General features: G+C 53.6%; 1 protein-coding gene across 1 annotated transcript; it reads left to right on the top strand.

Moving 5' to 3' along the window:
* Window positions 1-3,437: 3,437 nt before the first annotated feature.
* Window positions 3,438-15,552, top strand: EXTL1 (exostosin like glycosyltransferase 1). The gene is made up of 11 exons (XM_006924400.2): window positions 3,438-4,210; window positions 9,080-9,170; window positions 9,486-9,593; window positions 10,695-10,814; window positions 11,331-11,463; window positions 11,662-11,768; window positions 12,611-12,700; window positions 13,392-13,478; window positions 13,821-13,981; window positions 15,030-15,201; window positions 15,362-15,552. The coding sequence occupies exons 1-11, from the start codon at window positions 3,438-3,440 to the stop codon at window positions 15,542-15,544; spliced, it is 2,025 nt and encodes a 674-aa protein (XP_006924462.1). The 3' UTR covers window positions 15,545-15,552.
* Window positions 15,553-18,957: the final 3,405 nt, after the last annotated feature.

Below are 18,957 nucleotides of genomic sequence, written 5' to 3'. Positions count from 1 at the left end.
GGACCATACCCTGTATGTGAGGGGCTGGACCAGCAATGCCTGCTCCCCTCCATCCTATCTGTCTTTCTCTGGACAACAGAAACCCACCCTACGGGAAACAGAGACCCATCTCCCATGGGACAGGAGCCCAGATCCTGGGCTATGTCTAGGTGTGGCTGGTTAGAAGGTAGCCTTGGGCTGACTATAATTATTCACACGTGTACATACTTGTCCAGCTTGCCAAGCACCTTCCCATGTGTTCTCTCATTCATATGTCATTCAGCCAGCCCCGCAATAAACTTGTGAAGCAAGAATTAGGCCCCTGTGATGCAGTGGTTCAAATCCAGCTCTGTTACTCACTGCCTGTGAGGCTTAACTGAAATCGTGGATCTAAAAACTCAGTAGTGCTTGGGGCAGGGCCAGCAAATGTGTCAGCAACTCCCTCAAATTCCCCATTTTACAGAAGAGGAAAATGAGGCTCAGTGAGCTATCAAATTATATATACTCTCCTAAATGTTTAAAAAAATTATCATACAAATGCGTAATGAGATTATATATATATATATATAATCTCAGAAATCATTTATATCACTATCGGACAAAAATCATTTGTATCTTATCTGTTTTCTACAAATTAGCATCTTAGTTCTCAGACTTATAAATTGTCTGGGCCCAAATACATAGGGAGTCATCACATGACCCTTGGGGGCTTGTCAGATGATGTCTCAGGGGACTGATGAAGGTCATACAGTCTCCTCATCGCCTCACTTCCATGTCTTGTATACTTTTCCTTAAAAAAGTCAAATGTTGAAAGGATGGGAAAGGGAAGGATTGACCTTCTGAATTGTATCAGGATCACTTCTGAGTAAGAATTCTAGACCTGTTTGCTCTGAAAGGCTAGTCCTGCTGCCTTGTTAGGCTCTTGATGAGATATTGAAGCCCCAGAAAAAGGGTGTGACTTGTCCAAAGCCACACACATCGCCTGGGGGACAAACAGAGTCCAGAACTGCTTTCCCCCACTCCCATCCCTGGGACCCGGGGCTGTTCCCCTGGCCCTCCCCGAAGTGGGATCCAGGTGTGGGTTATCCACTATGGGCAGGAATTGCTCTGCATCCTGGTGGTACCTAGGGGCCACTCACTTTAGCTGAAGCTTGAGTGACATAACAGGGTCCGGTGAGGATTCACTATGATTTGGAGTTATCTGTGCTCAATCAAGTGGGAGTTGAGACCCCGCAGCCTCCAGCCTCCTGCACTTGTTAATTCTGCAGTGAGACACCCAGACAGCTCAGAGCTGGAGGAACAAACAGCAGCAGACAAGAAGCAGCAGATGGGTTTCCACGGTGATCACCTCTTGGAGCTCCAAGTGTCTTCTTTCTTCCTGAACAGAGATGGTGGTACAGCAGGAAGAACATGGGTACAGGAGGGAAAAGCCAAGTCCTGGTCCTGATCTACCCCAGCTGGAAGCTTGGTGCCCCTTGGACAAGTCATCTCACCTCCCTCTGAACAGCACCTGAACTGTGCTCTTAACCACAGCACTATATAGAGCACCAGGCTCTTTCCTCTTGGAGGACTAAATGCATTCCTTTTGGAGATTTCAGGCCCATCCCAGAAAAAGAAGGGTGTGAGGGAAACAGAATCAGGGTGCAAAGAGGGAACACTTCAGATCAAACGCAGTGATGTTAGCCCCTATTTTCTGCCTGGGCACCTTGGCCAATATGACACCTGGAACCTCAGGTAGGAAGCAACTCTAGGCTCCGGTAGCCCCCAGATACCCACACCCCTAGGCAGCCTGACACTATCATGGCCATGAAACAAAAACTGCAGTGCTCAGAGCTCCGGGATGCTATCTCCCCTACTACTCCAGTGATTCCTCATTGGGTGACATCACCCATTCTCGACTCCCCTCACAGAGCATAGACCAAGGAACTGAGCAAAAGAACCCTCCCAATGGGTATGGACTAATGGAGAGTCAAGTTCAACCTCATGAAGATCTTCCCATATGGCCTGGAATAAGCATCAAGACCACCCCCTGCGGAGCTCCAGGCAAGGGCAGACCTGTGCACCTGAGTGAGAGGTGCCAGGAGTGGGCCTGAAAAGGCTGAAGCTAGATGAGATTGCAGCGGGGGCTGCTGAAGAAAGAGAGACCAGTCCTGGAAATGGCAGGAGCACCTTACCTAATACCGCCCCTCCACAGCCACTTAACACCTCCCTTATCTGATTTGCACACTCCCACACTCAGAAACTCCAGCTGGGGTGACCACTGTGAAGCTCTAAGGATTAGGGTCAGGAGTTCAGGGTTCAAATCCTCACCTTGCCACTTTTTGCCTGGGTCACTTTAGGAAAATAACATCCTCTCTCTGAGCTTCACTTTTCTCATGTGTAAAAAAGACAGTGATAAGCCTCTGCCTTGAAGGGTTATGTGAGAATTCAGAGACAGAGGCTGTGAGAGCTCGTGGCAAACTGTGAGGTGTGGTCATTCCTGGTTATTATTGTTAGCGGTTAAGGAAACTGGTTTGGAAAGGGTTAAGTGGAGACCCTGCCTCCCAGCAAGGAGCGAATCAGGGCCGGCCGGGGAGGAGCCAGGCCGCCTCTAGGAGAGAGATCCAGACTGGCCAGATGTTGCTTGGAGAGGGAACAAGAAGACTTCGGCAGGGTTTCTTCGGGGCCATGGGGCTGGGGCTTGGTGCAGCGTCCCTGGCCTCTGCACCGTGACGGCTCCAAGCCAGAGGGTGCAGGGCCAGCTTCCATGGGTCGGGGAGAGGAGGGACTGAGCCTCCTGAACCTGGGACAGAGGCAGGGTGAGAGACGACTAGGAGAACCAAGAGCCCTCCTGGCACCCAGGCAGGGTGTACCGACTGCACCCAGGCCTTGACCTCAGCTGACCCCGACAGCCCACATGGGACACAGGGTTTAATTTTAGCCCAGCCACAGGGCCTGCAGCCCAGGACTGCCTGTCAGCGGGTACAGGGGTGGCCAGGGCCGCTTTAGCAGGGGAAGGATTGGGAAGACCACTGCTGCTCCTTCCAGCCCTGTGCCCTGTGGGAGCCCTGACGGGTCCCCCATGGCCTGGCAGACGGTCCTCCTCTCCATCGAGGGCCAGGTCAAGCGGTGCAGCCTGGAGGGCAGAAGGCCTAGCGGTTTGGACAGGGTTTGCGTCAGCCTAAATAGGGGCAGGGACAGGGGGTAGGGGGCCCTACTAAGAGGGCAAAGGCTGGCTTGGTTGTCCAAAGGCCAAGGAAGCAGAGTTCTGACCACAGGAAGAGAAGGCCAGCTGTCTGGCCTTGGGTCTGGTCAGTGACTTGCTGTTTGATCTTACACAGGCAGCCTGCTCTCGATGGGCCTCGGTCTCCCCATCTTTGCAATGAGGGCACTGAACTAGAAGGTTGATCCCAGCTCCAGCGGCCCACCCTCAGGTCCCTGCTCCTCCTTCTTCCCCAGCGCTGGCTGTGGGTGGCCACATGCAGTCGTGGAGAAGGAAGTCCCTCTGGCTGGCACTGTTGGCCTCCTGGCTCCTCAGCCTCCTAGGAGTCTTTCCCCTTCTCCGCCTGGCAGTGCCCGCCAGACCTCAGGCAAGGCGCCCCCAAGGTTGGCCCCGTTGGCTGGATGCAGAGCTCCTGCAGAGTTTCTCCCAGCCTGAGAAGGTCCCAGAAGATGCCCCTCAGTCTTCGAAAGCCCCCCGTAGTGGCAGCTGCAGCTGGGGAACTTGCTTTGACACCTCGAAGTGCAGGGGTGCTGGTTTCAAGGTATTTGCGTACCCAGCAGCTGGACCCATCTCTGAGACTCAGCGCAGGATCTTGGCTTCCATTGAGGGGTCCCACTACCACACACTCAGACCTGCTGAGGCCTGCCTTCACCTGCTCCTCAGCCCGGACACCCCGGCCGGAGAGTGCAGCCCGGTGGCCCCACAATGGAACGGGGGCAAGAACCACCTGGTCCTCCGGCTCCACCCAGCCTCCTGTTCCCGGAACTTCCAGCTGGGACAAGCAATGGTGGCCGAGGCCAGCCCCCCAGTGGACACCTTCCGGCCTGGCTTTGACGTGGCCCTCCCGCTTCTCCCTGAAGCCCACCCGTTTCGAGGTGGGGCTCCTGGCCAGCTGCAGCAGCACAGCCCCCACCCCGGGGTGGCCCTGCTAGCCCTGGCAGAGGAGAGGGGCGGGTGGCGCACGGCAGACACCAACTCCTCTGCCTGCCTCTGGGATGGGCACTGTGAGCAGGACCGAGGACCTGAGCAGTAAGTGGACCTTTCCCCTCAGGGGCTGGATGGGAGGGGAGGGGTTCTGTGATGGGAGTGAGCCCAGAGGCCGGGGGAGACGGGCAGGGTTAAGATGGGAGAATCAGCTAGTCCTGGCCAACTTAGGCCTCAGCTGCAGCAGGAGGGAGTCAAGTTAGACAGCAGAGAGCAATACCACCAAGATGGTGATTTGCTCCAAGACAGGTCTCGGAGTTCTTCCTTGAGGATCTTTGAAAACATAAAACAGGACTCACTCCTACTTACTCCTTTTCTCCTATTCCAATCCCTCCTTCCTTAATGTTTTATTTAACATATACTTTTATAGCGCTTTGCCCTATGGTAAGCACTTTCATAAATAACAATTATAAGAAGATAATACTAACTGCCATCCTTGTTTGTGTACCAGACAATGAAGCTCAGAGAGGTTAAGTAACTTGTTTGAGGCCACCCAGCCAGAAAGAGCACAGCTAGTATTTTAATTCAGAATTGCCTGCCTCCAAAGCCTTCAGCATTAGAATTCTGAGTTTTAATGAAGAGCTTATGATCAACCCCATCAAATGCTCCAGAGCCAGTGCTTAGTAACTGGTCACAGATGAAAGCTGCTTCTATGCCTAATTTTAGGGATCAACTTCTCAAGGAAACAGCCTTCGGTTACAGCGAATATGAATTAGGTTAGACCTACAGAAGAACTTACTGCCAGTGAGAGTCCTGAGTACATACAAGGGGTACCAGGGTCTATGGGACATGGAGAACTGGTTTAGAAACTTCTCTCTACCTGGGCAAGTTGGGGTGACATACTTCAGATGATAAAGCAGTTAATCCCTAAGCACAGTTCCCACAGGAGGCCAGCTCTATCCAAAGTCACACTGGGCAGGCAAGAATGAAAGTCTTTTTGAGGTTGCCCAGGGCCCCTCAGTAGAGGGTTCCCTCCCCATTTCCCAGGGCAGTCCTGAGTGGGAACCTGTCAGTTTGGTTTCCTTCCCTTGCATCCCCCCTCAGGAACCTCCCTGTTCTCTGCTAGAACAACATGGGCTATTCTGGGCTCCACTTCCCTCTGGGATGGCCACACTCCATTTCTGCTTCTGCCTGGGGCTTCTGGGGCTTCCCTCAGCCAAAGCACTCTCCTGGGAATGAAATCTCTCTACCTCCTCAAGGCACATGGCCTCCAGGGAGCCCCAAAGGGAGCCAGGGGTGAGAAAGGAATTGCCCCTGTCAGCCCTCAAGGCCCTTCTGCCAGGACCCATCCCTAACTGGGCATCCTTGGCAATAATCCGAAAAGCCAGCATTCCCCCAGGCACCTCAAGCTCAGAACTCAGACAGAGCTCACCTTTGGTGACAAGCTTCTCCCTCTGCTCACCGTGCCCCACATTACTTTTTGGATTCAGTATTTAGCTATTCTTGCTGACAGGAAGTTCTTTTAGTGGTCTTTAGTTACTGCGAAATGCAATTGGTTATTAGTGAATCTGAAAGCTATTGCAGCCTGAACCTCTTTGGACACCGAAAGTTAGATAGCTGCACATAGCAGGTAGGTGCTCACTAAACGTTTATGAATTGATCCAAAATTTGCCAAAACTGGCTAAAGTTTTCTAATCATCATGGCTACCCTCTGAGTCGCATTTTTTATCTATCTATAAGGCATAACTCCTGGCAAGCTCTAATTGTTCTCTGAACATCAAGAAGTTCTTTCTTTGACTTTAGCCCACCTGCAAGCAATAGGACTTGTAATCTCTGGGGTAGTGTGAGCCTCAGTTTCCCTGAAGTGCCAGGCAGCTGCCTGAGTGAGCCAGACGGGGACAGAGTGAGAGAGGGAGGCCTACGGCCACAGGGCCAGCCCCTGGAAGGTGGCCTGAATAAACAACTGCCCGCCAGAGAAAGAGGCGATTCACAGGCCCTGCCGCTGTCCCACATTCACTCAGCTGGCAGGAGAGGGGGAGGGGAGGAAGCGGACATGTGGGGAGAGCTTGCTCTGGGCCAGGTGCTGTGCCAGCCACCATATATAAGTCATAGCTAATCTTCTGAAGCACCCTTCAACAGAGGTACTTGTATCCCCATTTCAGGGAGCAGGAAACTGAGGCTCACAGAGGTGGAGGAAGCCAGCCAAGGGCTCTTGATGACAAGCTCCTTGATTCACCACGGACTCCCTCATGTTTCTGATCAGGCACTTGGCAGCAGCAGAGTTGGGACTAAACCCTGCACTTCTGGCTCCAAAGCCCATGTTTTTCCACCTTCGTTAAACAATCTCCTGTTGCTTTGGAATAAGCCTCCACCCGCTTAAACTGTTATTTATTGATTTTTATGAATAGGGAATTCATTCGCATGGTAACAAAATTCCAAAGGCAAAAAAGGTATACTGTAAAAACCCGCTCCCACCCTGTCTCCGGCCACCTGGTTTTCCTTCCTGGAGCCAAATACCACTTCTCGTTTCTCTTGTGTCGTTTCTGAGGTCTCTGTGTGTGTGCAAGCAACATGTACATATGCTCTCCCTGTATTTTGTTTGTTTGTTTTTTTACATAAATTCAATCCATGTTTTAAAGTTCTCTAGCCCATTTCCACTGGGCACAGGAAGTGTAGTGCCTAAGGCCCACGATACTTTTAGGGGCCCGTGAAAATGTTTTCATTTCTTTGAAAATCGGGAGGGAAAAAATGAACTTTCAGGTAGAAGAAAATGTTTTCATGTATCATATTAATATGTTCATTTTATGTCAACAATTATCAAATATAATTTTTATAATTTTTTTTATGGCAATGGGGCCACAAAGGTCAAAGTGCCTAGGGCATATAGAAGTGCGTTGAGCCACACTGACTCCAGCCTTGGGCACTGAGGCCTTGTGTCTGTGGCAAGCACCTTACATTGTCACGGAACCCTAAGACATCGGCAGTTATCGTGATGACCTCTCTATAACACACCCTTACACACACACACACACACACACACACACACACATGTGCACGCTCATCCAGCTTCTGCTTATTTACCTATACTGATGGGGAATTCACCACCTCCCAAGGCCACCCACTTGCTACTAGCAGCAAGCTCTATTACTAGAATTTACGCTGAAACTGACCTTTTAGACTTTGGGTCCTTCGGTCCTGGGTCTACCCTCTATTGCACATTGAGCATTCACTGAGCACCCATTCTCTTCCAGGCACTCTGCTAGGCCCTGGGGATACTGAGATGACAGAGGCACAGCCCTGCCCTGAAGTAGCTTGGTCTTGTAGGAGAGACAGACAAGTCACTGGTCATGACACACACTGTTAAGCAGAGACAGACTGTGCAAGCTGCCCGCCTAGCTCCTGTACTTCAAAGCTATGTGACCTTGGGGGGGCCTCAGATTCCTCATCTGTAAAAATGGGATACTAACAGCACATACTCATCTTGTAGGGTTGCTGTGAGAATGAAGTGAGGTAATGCATGTAAAACACAACAGTACCTGGAACAAAGTACATGCTGAATAAAGGTTAGCGTGGCTCATTTCCACTACAGTGCACACTGGGACTGCGAGAGCAGAGAGGAGGGAGCTACCTGTGGAGAAATCAGGAGGGCTTCCCAGAGGAGGCAATGTTTGCACTTAGACATTAAGACCAAATAGAAGGGATTCCTCGGACTGCAAGGCAGGGAGAGGTGCTCCAGGCGGAGGTGGAAGGACATGCAAGGGCACAGAGGAGGCTAATGGGGGCTGAGGGGTGCAGTTCATTCAGCAGGTACTTTGTCCCTGGGTTCTCTGAAGCCTTAACCTTAGGCATCTTCAGTCCCTTAAGGCTTTACTGGGGTGGAGGAGGAGGGCTGTAGCTGACTGGTGCTGTGGCTTTTAATGAGGTAGAGGGTGTTTTGCTGTTTAACTTGTGGCTTTTTCCAGGGAAAGCCAGGTGGACACCTGAGCACTGGAGAAGGCAGGCAGGGGTCCTTTGGGAGACCCCTAGCAGCAGCTCTGGGGTTGTTCTAGTTCCAGCTTTGCCCAGCTCTTCCTGAGACCCTGTGCTAGTCCCTGGGTCAGAGACTCAGTACCTCCAGGACTGCTTCTTAAAGGTTCAAACTCAGGACCAGATAGACTCTAGTGGATGTGGGTCCTAGGACCCTCTAGGCCCTATTCATCAGTCCCACTCTGAGCAGGCTTGTGAGCTCAGGGGTCCTGCCTGCCTCGCTCTTCCCCAGTAGCTAGGACATCGGCACTGCTTCCCTGGGTGGGCAGGCCCAGGGAGGTAGCTCTGAGGAGGCTGTGACACTCCCCTTCCCCCTGCAGCCCGAGTGTGGCCCTGGAGCTGGGGGGGAGGAGGCGGGAGGAACAGAGGAGGCCTGTCCTCTGGGTGAGGGGGCCTCTGGGTAGCAGCTTCCTGTGTGGTTCCAGGCTGGGGGCCCAGCCCACCTCATGACAGAGGAGCCTTTCATGGGCCTTCATTCTCGGGATCAGGGGAGGGCAGGGCATGGAGGCCACTCAGGTGAGGGCTGCCAGAGAGCCTGCGTGTGGCAGAGTGGTGGGCGGGCAAACACATGCATGTCCAAGTCAGATGGGGCCTTGGAAAGTCAGGTCCCACCACATGCCATTTTGGAAATGAGGAAACCAAGGCCCAGAGAGGAGAAGGGAGGTGTCTAAGACCACTGAAGGCAGAGGCAGAGCCAGAACCCGGGACTCCTGCATCCTAGCCCAGCTGTAGGTGAACGGCGGGTGTAAGGCTGGCGCTTGTGTATCAGTGTGTGGTTGTGCATGTGCACGAGTTTTTGTTAACATATGAGAACATAATGGTGGGTTTGTACATTGTGAACTCGGCAGTGTTGGTATGAGGGCTGGGGGGCCATCCAGGGAGCCAGGTGGGAGAAGGGGCAGCTGTCCCAGGCCTCACGTGTACTAGACCCTTCCTGTGCCTCCTTAGGTCCCACCCTGGGGCAACGCTGCCCAATGCTACCTTCTGCCTCATCCCTGGCCGCCGTCCTGATGCCTTGCGCTTCCTCCAAACTCTGCAGGTACGACCCCAACTTGGACATCCCCTATCGCTGCCCCCCTATACTCCTGAGATGTCAGGATTCTTTGGACCCCAGGCCAATGGGAAGGAGCCGTGAGCTGCCCTTTACTCCTCTACTCTGGGACTCGGGTGTGCCTGCCTGCAGCAACATTCACCTCACTCTCTGCAGAACCACACCGCCCCCCCAAAAATCCAACTTTTCTCTCCTCTTTATTCCTTACTCCCAATAGCAGCAGCTGCTGACTCTCAACTGGGAGGGGGGCGTGAGTGTGCACAGGGTGGGACTGGGCTCCGCAGTAACGTCCCTGCCCCCCAGGCTGGCTGCATCCCTGTGCTTCTCAGCCCTCGCTGGGAGCTGCCCTTCTCCGAGGTCATCGATTGGACCAAGGCGGCCATTGTAGCTGATGAGCGGCTCCCCTTTCAGGTAACTGACACCCCTGCCCAAGGGGCGAAGACCAGACCCAGGACATACCAGGGACCCCAGGATCTCAGTTCCCAGGCTAGCCTCAGGCCTCAGTCCTAACCCCCATCTATGTAGTGTATTCATGATTTTGCCTCCAGCCCCAGCTTCTGAGACTCCCACAGGATCAGATGAAGACAGAGAATCCAGAGGAGTCTGAGCACAAATCCTGAGCCTCTTTCAGCCTCAGTTTCCCCACCTATACAATGGGATAAGTTAGACCAGATGATCTCCATGGGCCTAGCCCCACTGGTCCATGATTGCTTAAATACCCAATTTAAGAGGACACACACACACACACACACACAAGTAAGTCACTTCTTACAAAGAAGGCTGGGTTCTGTTCTTTGAAAATATTGACTCAATCTGCCTCTGTGACCAAAAAAGAAAGTCAACAAAACAGATATCTTCAATACTAGCTTCAAAAACTTAATCAAGATATGTTATTCTGGCTTTCTGTAAAACAACAGTATTAGATATCGGCAGTTCTGGAAAAACAGTCACACACACACACACACACACACACACACACACACACAAACTGGAGTGCCTCCATGGGGCTTTGGGTGGGAAAGCGAAAGGCACAGCAACTTTTTCATCTAATGAAACTAATTTTGTCAGCTCCGAAAAACATATATGCAAGCCTTGAATCCACTTAAAAGTTAAGAATAGTGTAGGAGGTTAATAGCAATGGCTACCATTCATTGAGCCTCTACAATATGCTAAGCACTTACTCTGTATCATCCAATTTAACCATCACAACCGCCCTGTGAGGCAGGTACAATTATTATCCCCTTTACAGTTGAGGAAACAGACTCAAAGAGGTAAGTAGCTTATCCAGTCACAAAGTTACTAAATGGCATTTAAACTCAGCTCTGTGTGACCCTTGAACTCTTGATTGCTATGTTCCCTGGGACGTGACCAAGGGTGGCTGTTGCTGACCCATTTGGAGAACGATGGGAGAGGGCTTCGGGTTCCCAGACCTTCAATCCCAAGTTGTCCCAACCCAGGGTCAGTCAGGGCCTGACAAGGCTCCATGACTTCTTTTCTCCCTGTGTGCCCCAGGTCCTGGCTGCCCTCCAGGAGATGCCCCCCACGCGGGTCCTGGTCCTGCGTCAGCAGGCCCAGTTTCTGTGGGACACCTACTTCTCCTCAGTGGAGAAGGTCATCCATACCACTCTGGAGGTGAGGGGGACTCACCTGGTGGGGCCCTGGCACTTGGCTCCTGCCTCGTCCCTGTCCCCTCTCCACACCCCTTTCTCTGGACACCACCTCTGCTGCGTTTGGGCTTCCCCCTTGAGATGCTTCTGGGATGAATCTGAGACTTGGCTGTGAGCTCTTGGGTAAATTCCTTCCTCAGTGTGGGCCTCAGTTTCCCCACCTGTAGAAGGACAGCTGCAGCAAACAGATTCCAAAGCATGTGCCAACTCCAATGGCTGCCTGGGTGCTGTGTTGGGAGGGGTTCTGGATCTGGGGTTGGTGACATCTGTCATGAATGAGGAAGGAGAACAAGGCGGCAATCTGCCACCTCTGGATTTCTGCATCTGAACTCTTCTGTCCCCAGCAATCTGGTGTTGCAGCTGCCACACATCCCATAGCCTGAAGTGGGAGATGCCAGGCTAGGTCGGGTCCTCACTTCCTCAGACCCCACCCACTGCTACCCTGGCCACGCCCTCTGCACAGCCCTCTCTCACTTTGCAGATTATTCAGGATCGGATCCTTGGAGCATCTGCTCACCCCTCGCTGTTGTGGAACAGCCCCCCGGGGGCACTCCTGGCCCTGTCCACCTTTTCCACAAGCCCCTCGGACTTCCCCTTCTACTACCTTCAGCAGGGTATGCCCTGGGGATGGGACAACTTGAAGTCCCCTATTCAACTCTCCACAAGTCCATCCCAGCCTCAACCACAAAGCCCTGCCAAGACCCTCCTTGAGTCCCTAACATCTCTGCTGACTCCTGGGGTCCCCAATTCAGGTCACTCTTCAGGAAGTTCTGTCCCCTCCCACCCTAATAGCTTGTGTCTCATTCCCCCAGGCTCTCGCCCTGCAGGCAGGTTCAACGCCTTGATCTGGGTGAAGGCCCCAGGCCAGCCCCCGCTGAAGCTCATCCAGGCGGTGGCAGGATCCCAGCACTGTGCCAAGGTCTGCCCCCTTGCCAGCTGGGGTCTTGGGATCCAGGGTGGGGACAAAAGACATGGCAGGGTCCTTGAAGACATCTAGACCCCAAGGATAACTACACATTTTGTGAGGAGGCACAGGGAGGACTTTCAAGTACCCTTGCTGCCTTCTTTAAGTCTCAAGTTTCTTGTACCTTCCCTGGTGCCCCTCTTTGCCTCCCCATGGAAACTGAAGACTCCATCTAAAAATCAGGTGCCCCTTGGGGAGGCTGGAGAAGTAAACATATGTGCTCATTCACTTATTCACCCAGCAGTCACTTTCTGAGCATCAGGCTCTGGGCTCGACACTGAGGATGCATAGAAAAAGCAAGAAAAGATTCCGCACTGGGATTCAGATTCAGTTAGCATTTCCTGGCACACAGATCGTTAAATCTCACTTCCAGAGAAGCCAGCTACTCTCCTGAGTAGTCACAGAGGGGAGAAGCAGTGACCTCAGCCAGGGCATAGCTGAAGTGGCAACAAAGGACACTTGAGCTGGGCTGAGGATGATAAAGGAGCAGGACGAAGAGAATGAAAATCTTCAAGAGAAGATGGGGATGGGACATGGGGTCAGGGCCCAGGCTAGGAATACTACCACTGACTCTCTTGAGTTCTAATGCCACAGGTAGCTACCTTTGTGTCTCTGGAATTCCTGCCTTCCAGAAGCCCAGAGGCAAGAACATGGCAGCAATGAAAGGACCTTGGCTCCAACCAAGCTCACATAGACAGCTGCTCACTCATACTTCTCTCATGCTGAGAAAGATCGCTCTTGGGACCTATCTGCTCCCCTTCTGCCCCAGACTTCAGTAACACCCCCTTTCCTCCTAGGTCTTGGTTCTCTGGAGCAGTGAGAAGCCACCCCCACTCAGGTGGCCTGAGATAGCAGTGCCCTTGATAGTCATTGAAGGGCACAGGAAGGTGAGGGATGGAAAGGGGCATGGAAGGGTGGGCTCAGCCCTGGAAGGCTGGGAACTGGGGAGGGCATTTACCTGAGTATGAGCCAAAGCTGGACTTCAAGCTGGGCCTGAAAAAAAATCAAATGGGGTTTTGGCTACAGGCCTAATAGAAATGATTCTCTTCCATCCTTGGCTCTTGGGAATTATGCTTCCAAAGAAATGGGGGAAGGCAGAAGGAGTACGTTGGATGTCTTGGATGAGGACTAGAGCAGAAACCTGGTATCCTGAGGACACATGGACAGATGGCAGCCACTTGGGCCAGAGGGATGGTGTGAGCCACATGCTTGCTGTGTGTGGTTCTGGGCAAGTCCCTCCATTTCTCTGGACCTGTTTCTTTCAAACAAAAATTGTTTGACAACCCCTCCCAGGGTTGAGATGAGCATCTAATATGACAAGAGAGGAATCCTGGGATGTCAAAACTGGAAGGGCCCCTAGACACCAACTGCCCTGTTTTACCTAAGGGGAAATTGAAGTCCAGAGAGGTAAAATGAGTTCCTCAGGTCCAAGTTCCAGGCAGCCTTGCTGTTTCCACCGCCCTTCTTTCTACGCCATGCCTATAGCACTCATGCTTAGCAGATGCTCATACTCGTATTCACTGTGGGAGCTTGGGAGTGTTCCCTAGCTGAGTTGCTCTTACCTCCTTCCCACTGCAGGTCAGTGACCGCTTCTTCCCATACAGTGCCATCAGCACCGATGCCATCCTCAGCCTTGATGCCCACAGCAGCCTTTCCACAAGTGAGGTGAGGGCTGAGCCCAAGAGGAGCCCAGTGTGGATGGGGACAGAGCCAGAGGGCCCTGGCAACCCCTCAGATTTCCAGTGCTGGGAGGGCCAGAGGTCAAGAGGTCCAGCCTCCTGCTTTTTAAATCACCCTAGCAAGACACTCAGCCTCCTCCTTAGAAATCGAATAGAAGCTTCCCACGGACTCTTTCGAAAAAAAAAAACTTTTTCGCCAGCTCCCTAAGCATTCCCTGGAAACTTTCATGCTCCTGCCTCCTCTCCCCTGAGTCCCCTCAGCCAGGCTGGCCTTGCCTCCGTATCTCTGGATGTTCCTTCCTTGCACCTCACTTACATATCTCCCCAGGTGGACTTTGCTTTTGTGGTATGGCAGAGCTTTCCAGAGCGAATGGTGGGTTTTCTGACGTGGAGCCACTTTTGGGATGAGGCCCGGAATGGCTGGGGCTACACTGCCAAGAGGGCCAACGAATTCTCCATGGTCCTCACCTCAGCTGCCTTCTATCATAGGTACAGATGGTAGCCCTGGCACGGGGATCAGAGGGCTAGAGACCCCCTCTTTAAACCCGGAGTAGGGTGGCCTAAGAGTGAATACAGCAGTCAGCCTAGAGCTCAGAGATCCAGGTTCAAGGCCCAGATCTGCCATTTCCCAGTTGTGTGATGGGCAAGTCTCCTCACCTATAAAACGTATTCACTTTACAGAGTTGGTGTGATAATCAGGTGAGAAAAACATACGAAGTGCTTGGCACACAGATGGTCAACAAATGGTAGCTAGTGTTATTTTAAGCAGAGCCAAGCAGATTGTATGGACAGTGTTTGGTTTTGGTAGCAGTGCGATAAGAGAATGGTCCTGATGCTTTATAAATGTGTGTGTGTAAAACTAAATTTTAATAAGTTAAAATAAATAAATAAATGTGTGTGATGGGCTGGGGACTACCCAAGGCCTTCCAGAAGCTGCTCGAAGCGCCCCAGCCTTGAGGCAGGAACTGAATTCTGGAGGGCCTCTTTACAGGGGTTCCTCAAACATGTTCAAATCTAATATGTGTAACCTGGAACTTCTTGTAGATTTATCCAGGTCCGCGGAGAATTCTCCGTAGAGTGAATATTTGCAGAGTGAAGAATATTTTTAATGGCTGCTGGGTGGGCCCAGGTTGTTAGGAGCGCTACTGAATGAAGCAAGGCTCACCTGGAGCGGCATTAGGCCGGTTAATTCCTATCCTTCCAGAAGCTGTTTTTGGGCTGCCGTGTTTGATGGAACCAGCTGACGCCCTCCTCAATCTGGCTCTCAGTTCAGACCTCAGAGGCTGGGGGCGGGGCAAGGAGCTGTGAGGGAGCGTCAGGAAGTACACTATTATTGGCTGCAGACTAGCCACAGAGCACAGAACAGTGGACTTGGGGTAGGAGCTCTCTGAAGTGGCTAGGGCTCAGAAAGGGGAGCAAGGCTTTCGCAAGAGGCTTCGCGAGTGGGATCAAAAGAAGAGTGAGGTCAGGGGTGAGGAGGACGAGTTTGCGCGGTGAACTCAGCTGCAGCCTCTCCTTGTCCTCCTCCCTCACCCAGGTATTACCACACCCTCTTCACCCACTCCCTGCCCAAGGCTCTGAGGACCCTGGCAGATGAAACACCCACCTGTGTGGACGTCCTGATGAACTTCCTAGTAGCAGCAGTCACCAAGCTACCCCCTATCAAGGTGCCCTATGGGAAGCAGCATCAGGAAGCCAGATCACTACCGGTGAGGATGGAGGAAGACTGACCGGCACAGCACTGGGAGGGCTGGGGAAGGAAAGGGAGGGTCCCCTCTTACTCGCTAATCCAAATCTTTTGCTGCAGGGGGCAGGGGAGAGGGGGATTCGGAAGGACAGAAAACCCTGCAACGCTTCTCCTCTTCTTAGGCGCCTGGGGACCTGGGACCCGCGCCTGAGCCGCAGCACGCAGACCAAAACTGCATGAACCAGATGGCGGCAGGGTTCGGCCACATGCCCCTGGTGTCCTCTCGCCTTCGTCTGGACCCAGTGCTCTTTAAGGACCCGGTGTCCGTGTTGCGCAAGAAGTATCGCAGCCTGGAGAAGCCCTAAGAAGGACCCGCAGAGACCCCAGCCCTACTCCCAGTGAGTGCAGCACCTGCCTGGAGGGGGAGGCTCTGCTCAGATGTCCCCTCCCTGGGCCATCTGGGGACTCAATCGTGGTGCCCAGTTGGCCAAAATGTCAGATCCCGATTGGCCAATCATCGTCCTAGCGCCCGCAGGGGGTAGCGCCTCGCCCCACCCTCCAGCCCAGCAGCCAATTGCACAGCGCTTGCTCTGTCTCCGTCTCTGCAGGCGCGGACCCCTCCGCGGAGCTGACTTCTACTTGTCTTTCAAATCCCCGCCTCCTCCGGGGGCTTGCCTGACCCCATTTCTTCTCTAGATCGGTTTGGTCTCCTCTGCGCTCTCACCACCCGGGGTTGCCCGCAGTCCCGGCAGTGAGTACAGTCATGCCGCAGAACTGGCCTGGGAGCCCCGGGGTGAGGGAGGGCAGGATCGTGTCCTTTTCTCTCGGGCCTTGCAGGTGCGCCACAAATATTTGACGGACAGATAGATGGAAGAAACGTCAACTGTGTGCCTGGCTCTATGAGGGCCGTGGCAGGAGCGGGGACAGGGTGTGCCAAGTGAGAAGACAAAACTCCATCTCCACCCTCGGGGTTCCTAGTCCGGCGGGAAGGCAGCTCCTCGCAGACGCCTGGGTTGCTAGGCGCTATCCTCGCGTCCCAGCGATGCAAAGAGGCGCCGGGAAGCGAGTTTCGGGGCTTCCTTCCTGACGGAACAGAACTGGGTGGGTAAGGGGAGGAAAAGAATGAGAACGCAGGCGGTCCGCCGCTGCCCGGCCCGGGCCCCGGCCCCGGCCCCGGCCCCTCGGCTCAGGCGCGGCCGTCGCCCTGCATTACTACCCTGGACCACTAGAGGTCAGCGCCGCTCCGCGCTCCCTCCTCTCGGAAAAGGAATGGCGTTTTCTACGCCCGTGGGGGCCAACAGCCGGCAGGGAAGCGTGGAGGTTCGGTGGTGCGCAGCCGAGGTTTGAAAACTCGAGGGGTGGATGGGGGAAGACCTGAAAGAAGAACTCCATATTTAGGTCCACATTCTTAAGACTAAAAAGGGCCATCTCTAGGTGGCCTGGGTGGGAGTATGAGATGTCTCCGGGGCCGGGAGGTCAGAATACCGTGGAGGTGAGGACGCTAGGTTCTCCTGGGTTCATTCACCTGGAACTGGAATTATCACTTCCGAAATAAAGCGCGTGTCCTCGCCCCCTCACGCTCAGGCTATAAATACCTCTACAGCAGCTGCGTGGGGGAGGGGGACTCAGGGTTCATCTGGGAGGTGGGTCCAGCCCAGGTCCAGCGTGTGTTTTCTTGGGTTGACGGCCTCGCGGCTTTGGAAACTCCCGTGACTAGTTCGCTGGCGGGAACATGCTGTCCTCCAAGACCTCTCCAAGGTCTCCCACCCCCATCCTCCAGCTTGAGCTCTGGCCCCTGGATGACTCAGGTCCCCCCTGGGGGTGCAAGATAGGGCTCTCCCTTGGGAGGTATAGGGCCGCTAGATTCTTGAACTGGAGGGCAGACTGGGAGTTAATGGGTAGAGAGGCAGCCTGGCCCAGGGTCAAGAACAGGGTGAGTGAGGACGTCCACAGCTGCAGCCCAGGCAGCCTTCCCAGGGTGAGGAGGGCTCTCAGTGCCAGGCCTATCCAGGGAAAAGAGCTTTCCCTCCCCAGTCACAGCGGTAGCACCCAGAACTGAACTGTGTTGGCATAGGCTTGCCCATGGGGAGGACACTGCCAGGCCCAAGGACTCACACTGTAAGAATATGCAGCCCAGAGCAGATCGCCATCCCCTGCTGTAGAGAGGCCTAGGGGAATGAGGCAGAAACCCCACACTTGCCTCACAGTAGCTGTGCAACTTAAGGCAAGTGACTCAATCTCTCTGAGCCTCCTTGGTTTTCTCATCTGTAGAAATGGAACATTGCAATGACCGAAGAGGATTGTAAGGATCCAGGTTCCTCCAGCCTGCCTCGGCTGTGGGGTAAGAGGGGTTGATTCCCCTGAGATTGGGGTATAGTGGAACATGGTCATCAGCAGTCCCTCCCACACACTTCCAAGCCAATACACATGACTTCCCACAGATTTTGAGAGGCTGAAGAACTCACTGACCTAGATCACAGGCACCCCTGTATGACCATGCTGGAAAGGCACAAAGAGATCATTTCACATGAGAAGAGAGAGGCTCAGAGGGGAAGGCAAGTGATTAACCCCTCTTCCTCCCACTGTGGGTCAGCCCTGCCCTTAGGGAGGCTGGGAAGCCCACCTGCCTTCTCAGCAAGGCAGCCTCAGGCTGCATGGCTGCATCTCTCCAGGACAAAAACAACGAAAGTAGCCACTTTTCACCAACAAAGTGACTTGTTGCTTGGCAGGCTTTGGCTCCAGGCCTCACAACAACCCTGTGAGGTAGGTGTTAACATTCTCAGATGAGAATCAGAGGCACAGCCAGGCTGACATGCCTAAGGGCACTTGCTTGTTATGGCAGACAGACCACTTGCTTGTTATGGCAGACCACTAGACTGGGGCCACTAGATGATTGGGCATGCTCCCTCCTCTGTGAGGCATGGACAGGTCTCCTCCCTTCACCTTGTAAACACAAGCCACCCCCAAATTCAGAGACCTTCACACACTCCAGGATGCACTCCTGTCCCAGTTGTACAGCCCCTCAGCCCCTCTTTCCCCTCCCTCCCCAAGTTCAGAACAAGCCAGGCCGTATGGGCAACAGAGCTGGCCCAACCAGACCTGACTTCAGGCTCCAAGTTCCCTGGGACACTATCAGGCTGAGAAGTGGCCCAGGAGCTGTAAGGTGGTTAGGGCAGGACCCAAGCTGAAATCCCTGCACCCACCCCCATAGGTGGCCAGGGCATCTTTGCGTTGGCACAACCTCCTGGGCTGAGGGAATAAGGAAAGAGGAAACCAGCCAGGTCCTTACCTAGTCAGAAGTCTCCTCCTTCTAGGAAAAGGAAATGCTTGGCTCACAGCTGAAGTGACTACCACACAGATGGGCCTCCAGTGCCCCTGGCTTCCCATCTCAGGGGGACATGCAGAAGAGTGCATGGTCCTCACAAATCCCCAACCCCCATGGCCTCCTTAAGTCAGATTGTCGTTAGAGGCACAGAGAGGGGGATTTGTCCCTGGGCTCCTTTATAGATTCATGAATCAAAGGCCAAACAGACCAAAAACCAGACATAAGGCAAGTAGGCAAGGGGACGTTGAGGCCCATCTCCCCTCCAGCACCCCTCGCTATGCCTCAGCACCTTTCCCTGAGGCTGGGGGTAGGACACCATTGGCTGAGGATTAGGTCCACAGCCAGGCCTGCGAGGAGCTGACCAGGAGTCAGAGGAGTGGGGTCACTCTAACTTTTAAGCTGCCTAATCTACATCCCAGCGCTGGCTGTAGTCAAATGGGGGAGGCAGGGAAA

This window comes from Pteropus alecto, unplaced genomic scaffold (genome assembly GCF_000325575.1).
Source record: "Pteropus alecto unplaced genomic scaffold, ASM32557v1 scaffold39, whole genome shotgun sequence".
NCBI classification, from domain to species: domain Eukaryota; kingdom Metazoa; phylum Chordata; class Mammalia; order Chiroptera; family Pteropodidae; genus Pteropus; species Pteropus alecto.
This window is presented reverse-complemented; position numbering and strand designations above follow the sequence as displayed.

Coding starts and splice junctions, on each gene's coding strand:
- EXTL1 (XM_006924400.2), top strand. CDS start 3,438: ATGCAGTCGTGGAGAAGGAAGTCCCTCTGGCTGGCACTGTTGGCCTCC. Junction 4,211..9,079: donor CAGGACCGAGGACCTGAGCA/GTAAGTGGACCT, acceptor GTGCCTCCTTAG/GTCCCACCCTGGGGCAACGC. Junction 10,815..11,330: donor TCATCCATACCACTCTGGAG/GTGAGGGGGACT, acceptor CTCACTTTGCAG/ATTATTCAGGATCGGATCCT.